Source organism: Falco rusticolus, chromosome 19 (genome assembly GCF_015220075.1).
Source record: "Falco rusticolus isolate bFalRus1 chromosome 19, bFalRus1.pri, whole genome shotgun sequence".
NCBI classification, from domain to species: domain Eukaryota; kingdom Metazoa; phylum Chordata; class Aves; order Falconiformes; family Falconidae; genus Falco; species Falco rusticolus.
In genome coordinates this window covers 3,323,131-3,329,896 of record NC_051205.1, presented here as the reverse complement: position 1 = coordinate 3,329,896, position 6,766 = coordinate 3,323,131, and the positions used below count along the sequence as shown (strand labels likewise).

Below are 6,766 nucleotides of genomic sequence, written 5' to 3'. Positions count from 1 at the left end.
CCAGAAATGGGCAGAAATTGGGGTTTTTTTCGCCCAGCCCGGGGATTTTCTGCATTTGCATGCGCCCCCCCCCCCCCCCCCCAGGTCAATAAGAGCTTTCGAGAGCCTTCTCTGCCAGCGGGGCCGGATCCTGGCTCGGACCCGTTCGGTGCGGAGCAGCAGGAGGGGAGGGTGCTGCTTTTCCAACCGCAGGCATCGCCCCACAGCCCAGCCGGAGGCGAGAAACACCCGCCCCTCTCCTCAGGGGTCCCGGGTGAAGGAGGACCCCCAGCCGCCCTGCGCCCCCCCCGGCCCCCCATCAGCACAGCGGCCCCTTTAAATCCCCCACCCCACCCCTTATTTACACAAAAGGTTCGTGGAAGTCGGAGCCGGCTTCTGCGAAAAGCCCAGCCCGAGGAGGAAGAGGAAGCGTCGGGTTTATCGGCGCCGCGCCAGGCGCTACCGGAGCGCGGCGGCTTCCAGGAAGCGCCAGCACCCCCCACCCCCACCCCCGGCCCTTTGCATGTTTCCATGGCAAAGGCCCAGCTTTGCATGAGAGCCCCGCAGCACCCGGGGGGGGGAAGGGGGGGGCTGCACAGGCCCAAAATAGCCCGCAAAGACGCGGCATTTAAAGGGAAAAAAAAAAAAAAGTTTTAAAACCAACAAAAACAACCACCCCCCCACACCCCACTCGGCAGCAGCGGCACGGCCGGGCTGAGCCGCCAGCGGCTCCGGGCAGCCAGCGCCGCAGGAGCCTGCCCCCGCCGCCCAGACCCTGGGGGGCTTTTTCAGCCCAGGCTCCTGCAGCAGGGCCGGTCCCGGCGGGGGAAGCGCTTCGCCAGACCCCTGCCCGACCACGGCCTGCGACCCCCGCCCGCGGGAACCGGGACGGGGCTGCCGCCCCCATCCCCTGCCCGCGGGAACCGGGGCTCAGGGGGTAGCAGATGCTCCCCACCTCCACCCCCCCCCCCCAAAGAAGCCCCCTCGGCACCTGTAACACCCACTTGCACTGCCCGGGCAGAGGGCTAAGCCTAACACCAGACAACTGGAGCCACACAGAGCGTCCCCCCCGCGGGAGGGGCTCACCCCCCGGTGCGGGATGTCCCCCCTAGTGGGGGTGCGGCCCCCGCCTCACTGACACCGAGGGTGACAGCCCCGGCCGCCGGCACCCAGAGCCACCGCACCACGAGAAGAGCTGCCCGAGCAGGCAGCGAGCACAAGGCACCGCGGCCTTCCCCCACCCACCTACACGGTGCAGCGGCTCTGGGGAGCCCCAGCAGGTGACACAGGACACCCAGAGCAGTTTTCCACAGCCCACAGGCTTTCTAATAAGAGGCCGCCCCACAGGCAGCACCCATGCAAACAGGCCCACACCAGCAAAGCAGAGCAGGAGCATTTAACACATCAGCATCTCATTACAGAAAACTGCAAGTTTTGCACTAGAGGACTGAGAACAAAAGACATTTATTGACAAAACTAAGTGCTTGTCCAACAAACAAGCAGGCCTGACAATAGCACCATCTTTTAGCTCTCCACTTGGGTTTCCATCAGGCATCACTCAGGCTGCAGGTCAAGCACGGTGGACAAGGATGTTCCTCGCTGTGCAGGACCGAGTCCCACCCCCCATGGAGAGAGGGCACAAGGCAGATGAGCACTGTGAGCCCACCAAGAAGCAATACTACCAGCTGGGGACCAGGGACCATGCCCAGGGCCGGCACCAATGGACTTGCACAAGCTGCAGATCTGAGCTGACAAGTTTTAGTCTGCTCCAGAACATTTACATTCAAACATCAGCTTCGTTCAGCTCATGGCTTAGAGGATCAAAGTGAAGATAAGGAAGTGACAGATACCAACTTCCACAGCTCCCCACCCGCTAGGAGGTGTAGAACAACCAAAAAAAAAACCCACAAAACAAAAGATTAAAACAAACAGAAACATCAACTGTGGCCAGCAAGCTGTGGGCACAGCGAGTCCACCAGGCCACTGATCCTTGTCACGCTCCCTAGCAACGTTGCTCAAGTACATCAGAGAAAGGCTTGCTTGGAGTCAAGGCAGGAGAAGGCTTCGCCACAAAAATGCTACTTCACATGAGGAATGAAGTACAGTGCACCCATAAGCAGTTCTACCACATTCAAAAATCCTCCTTTTTGCATCATTAGCTCTGTAAAAATGTACATATTTTACAGATTTATAGATATTTACAGGTTCTCTACAGCCTCCCCACCCCATGTGGGGTTTTACATACTTACAAATGCACTCCCTATTTTTAAACTGCCTGCGTGTGGCGAGTTGCACCAGTATAGCCAAAATCAGCCAGACAGGCCAACGTGGCTGTGCTGCAGCTGGCTGTGGTTACCACCCTGAGCCCCACCTCACCCATCCCACTCCCAACACCCCTCTGCCTGCACAGTGACCTGGCTGAAGCCCTGCTGGGAGGGAAGGAGCCACGCAGGGCTCCAGCACCCCGTGTTCTGGCAGCAGGTCACACGACTCAGCTGCTGGCACAGCTCTACCACTTCTAGAGGGTGGATGTGTGCAGAGCCAGCAGTGGCCAAAGGCCCGCTCACCAGCGCACCTGGGGGCAGGCACAGGCTCACACCCCAGTGTTCAGTGCTTCTGCTCCAACAGAAAAGCCACAAGTTCAGGCAGGACACCAGCAGCAGAAGATGGTATTTCCAGAAACCCACAACCCTGAAACATCTGCTCCACGCACAGCTGCCGTGCCAAGCCCAGGAGGCTGCAGTCCAGACAAAAGCTGCTGGTGCTCACTGGCTTGCCACTAAGCAGATCGGTTCTCTCTGGGATAAAACTGAAGCAGTCCATTTGAGCATTCTGTCATCATCCTCTTGAAAGAAGCAGAATATCAATTCTTCCACTTTCTGTTCCCAGAGCAATAAATCCTCAGCGGTACCCACAACCTGACTGGATCACACCTTCCTTCTTAGGAAAGGATTGCTCAGGGGATGCCTAGGTATTCTCCTTGGGTCACTCAAGTCCAGCTTCGCAAGTACTCAACAGGAGGAAGTGATCAGCTCTCCAGCCCCAAACAGAGCCAATCCACCCAGAGTTTTGTCCCTCTGCAGCACACCCTGGCTCACCGGATCATGTAGGCCAAGCTTGCTCCCAGTCCAGCCACACCTGCAAACACCATCAGTATGTTTCTGATGCTGCCTTCTAGGTCCTCAACTCGAAAGAAGTCAACAAAGCCATCCTAGGAGAAAGAAGGGAAAGTCACTTCCCTGTCAGCCACCCTCCTCTGTCAGGGAGGCACAGAAAGCCTTTTTCCCCTGGCAGAGTGGGACGGGGTACAGCCTGCCCAGCACATTCACTGAGTGTGCTCCCCCAGACTCATTACAGCCACAGCCCACCCCGCAGAGGTGGTAATCAGGAGACAGCACCAAAGCAGCTGTGGACCGGCTTCAAGGAAGCTCAGTGCACCCAGGACTGACTTAGGTTTGGGAATGCTGCCCCCTCCACGCTGGGCAGGGGACATTTTTAGGTCAAGACTGCTTCAAGCAGCTTGCTGTAAGGAGCTCCTGAAACACCAGAACTCTGGCTAGATGTTTCAGACTCTGGTTTTAACTGGAGCAGTGAGTCATATCTGTGCTTTGCTGACACACATGGTTGTCAGTGAGCAGGTCACAGAAGTCGGAAAATATTGGATTGTTCCGAAAAGCTCACAGTGTTCAGGACAGGCAGTGACTCACCCAGCCTCCCTGACTCATAAGCCACTCGCGCTTAGATGAGACGAGAGCATCCGTGATGATCCTTGCCAGCGAGCTGATGCACTTCTCCTGGTTTATGCTTTTCAGGTGTTTTGCAACAAAGGCACCAAATGAGATTAGCGTCACCACTCGACCCCAGTTTGTTACTCCATCACTGAACACATGGGCAGCCACTTCACACACCGACTGCAGATCTTCCTCTTTCTGGATGTCCAACTTCTGAAGCATTCCTGCAAGAGATGGTGGTTTAGAGGCAGGCACACACACAACGCCAAATACTCCACAAGGCCACCAGTGAGAAGATGCAACCCCCACACTCTAGGTCCAAAAGCTGAAAGAGTCACTGTCAAGTGTCAGTGATGGAGAGCAAGAACCCGCATGCTTCTGCAGAGCACTCTGCTGCTCACACTTGCCTGGGCCAGACAAAAAGCAGCCCACAACCGATTTCTAGTTCCTTCCTCCCCACCTCAGGCATAGCTGTCACCTCTGTGCATGTCATACTCCTCTATCTCACAAGGGCTGTAAAGCCCACCACACAAGAGCCACAGCACAGAAGCTGGTTCGCAGCCTGGTGCAAGCCCCTGCCCTCAAGCCAAAACCAAAGAGTCACCTACAGCCAGGCAGATGTGTCCCTGTTTTATTAATGTGGTTTTAGTGACTGGAACAACAGAATTCCTCAGTTTGACCTGCAGTGCCCCCTCATGAATAAGCAAACAAGACAAGCCTTTATGAAACTGAAAGGCATTACTTGTTGTTTTTCAAACTAACAGGAAGCCTTCCTGAAGCCAGTTCCTTTTCAGCACACATGAAGGTAACCGTCCCTACAGAAGCCTCGGATACCAACACCAGCTCACATTGGTCTAAACATCCCTCCCAAGCATGGCTTGTTCAATGAGCACATATATGAATTTGACCAGGGTAACTGAACTCAGTCTTTCACAGCAGCACAGCTAAGAAGACAAGGATGAAACCAAAGCCCTGTGTGGTTAAAGTTAAAAAAAAAAACACACACACAACACACCAACATAAAAAGCCACACAGAAAAAGCTGGAACATCCTCCTACAAGAAGGCAGGCGTTTCACCACAGGCTGTTGCAGGAGGAAATGCAGACACTCCCCTTCTGTGCCAGACACCACCCTGATCTGGGATCAGACACTGCAGGGCTGCCCCAGCCCCAGCCCCGAGGCCGGAAGCTCAGCCCCACCACCCCAACACAACTCATTTCCCAGTTACACCAAACCAGGCCAAAATGGTCAGGTTTCACTTCCAGCCCACTCCCAGGGCACTCTGCAGCAGGAACATCTGCTCATCCAAGCCCAGACGCTGGGGTTCAAGTTTCTAGGGCTATTCTAGGACTCATCAGAAGTGGACGAAATACATTAAAACAGCTATAACCCAAGTACGTTGTCCTGGAGAACTTCTCCCCCAGAAGCCCCACTCCACCCAAGCCTGGGGCATGAGAAATTTAAACTCCTGAGCTAACTAATCTTTGGACGCTTGGGATTATTTGCGTATCATCATGCCGAGAAAAGCAAGACACAAGGAGGAACTGGGGCTAATCTGTAACCAGATTATCTCCTCTGCACACGTTACCAGTACTTTTTCTCTTCCTCCCAACCGAGCAAAGTTCAGTTTCATTTTTAATCACTCCTCAGCTATTCTAACTACCTCGAAACCAGGGCCACATCCTATCCAGAAAGCACAGAGCGGCCTCCCCTCTGTTCTGAGGAGGGGACGGCGCGGGGGCCTCGCTCCAGCCCGCAGCCCACCCACCCGGCAGAGGCAGCAGGATCCCCCAGGACCCCACATCCCAGTGCCCCCCTCGTCGAGCGGCAAAGCCCCCGAAATCCCGCGGGACCCCATAGTGGGGCGGACGGGACCGGGGCCGTAACTCGCCTCCAAAGGGGGGCGACGCGGGTCCCAGACGGAGCCGCAGCGGACCCGAGGCGCCCCCACCCCAGACACACACACACACCCACCCCCGCCACCACCCACCCTGGAAGGTGAGCTCGTGCTTCTGCATCACTCCGTTGCCGACTCTCCGCAGCGTCTCCAGCGCCTTCTCCATCACGGCATCGCCGGGCCGGCCAGGCCCGCCCAGCAGCCCCGGGAAAAGCTTCTTGGCGCCGGGCTCGGACTCGCCCGCCGCCTCCCGCAGGTAGCGGCTGATGAGCTCCAGCGAGTCCTGCCGCAGCCCGTCGGGCGGGCCGGGCAGCGAGTCCCCCGCCGGGCCGCGCTCGGGCTCGGGCTCGCAGCCGTCCAGCTCCTCCTCGGGGCTCCACAGCGCGCCCGGCCGCCCGCCGGGGGGCAGCGCGGCGCGGGGGGCCGCGCCGCAGCCAATCAGCGAGCGGGGGGCTGCGGCCTGGCCAATCAGCGTGCGGGGTACCTCGGGGCGACTGGCGGCGGCCCAGGGCACCTCAGCGGCGGCGGCGGCCGTGGCGGGGGCGGCGGCGGGCGGCGGCGGCGTCGGGCCCCCTCCGGGCGAGGCAGGCGCCAGGGCCAGGCCGCCACCGCAGTAGAGGTTGAAGCCAATGACGGCGTTCCGCTTCACGGCGAACATGGCGGCCACTGCGCACGAACGGCGAGCTGCGCGGGGGTGAGCGTCGCTGCCGCTTATATGGCGGCGGTGACGTGACGCGACGCGACGCGGGGCACGACGGGGGCGGAGCGAGGCCGCGCCGGGTCCACTTCCGGCCGCGTTTCCGGCCCCGCTTCCGGCACGGCCCGGGGGGGTGGGTGTCACGCCTCGCCAGGCCGGGGCTTTTCGGGGTGAAAAAGGGCGAAAGAGCCCCCGCCGCCCCCGCGGAGAGGCGTCACCCCGCCGGGTCTCCTGCGGCCCCACACCGGGCACCCCCGGCCCCGCTGCACACGCCGCCTCCCCCGGCCTGGCCCTGCTCGGTGCCTTGTGTCTGCCCTGCTTGTGCCTCCCAGCCCGGTCAGACCCAGGCGTGCCACCCCCTCCCGCCCCATCACCACGGGGTGCTGCAGTGCCCCAACTCCCCCCGGCAAAGCAGGCGCCCCCTGGGCACCGGCCTTGCAGCCCTCGCAGCCCTCGCAGCCT

At 59.4% G+C, this 6,766-nt stretch overlaps 1 protein-coding gene across 1 annotated transcript; it reads right to left on the bottom strand.

The window, feature by feature from the left end:
• Nucleotides 1-1,424: 1,424 nt before the first annotated feature.
• On the bottom strand, nucleotides 1,425-6,318 carry MCL1 (MCL1 apoptosis regulator, BCL2 family member). Its single transcript, XM_037370998.1, has 3 exons — nucleotides 5,701-6,318; nucleotides 3,687-3,934; nucleotides 1,425-3,190 (listed from the first exon to the last, which is right to left on the bottom strand). Exons 1-3 carry the CDS (start codon nucleotides 6,263-6,265, stop codon nucleotides 3,074-3,076), a joined length of 930 nt encoding a protein of 309 aa, XP_037226895.1. The 5' UTR covers nucleotides 6,266-6,318; the 3' UTR covers nucleotides 1,425-3,073.
• Nucleotides 6,319-6,766: the final 448 nt, after the last annotated feature.

Bases quoted from the DNA above. Each gene is read 5' to 3' on its own strand.
- MCL1 (XM_037370998.1), bottom strand. From the start codon at position 6,265: ATGTTCGCCGTGAAGCGGAACGCCGTCATTGGCTTCAACCTCTACTGC. The intron at 3,935-5,700 runs GTGGGTGGTGGC...CATCTCTTGCAG, and splicing joins GCACGAGCTCACCTTCCAGG to GAATGCTTCAGAAGTTGGAC. The intron at 3,191-3,686 runs GTGAGTCACTGC...TCTTTCTCCTAG, and splicing joins TTATGAGTCAGGGAGGCTGG to GATGGCTTTGTTGACTTCTT.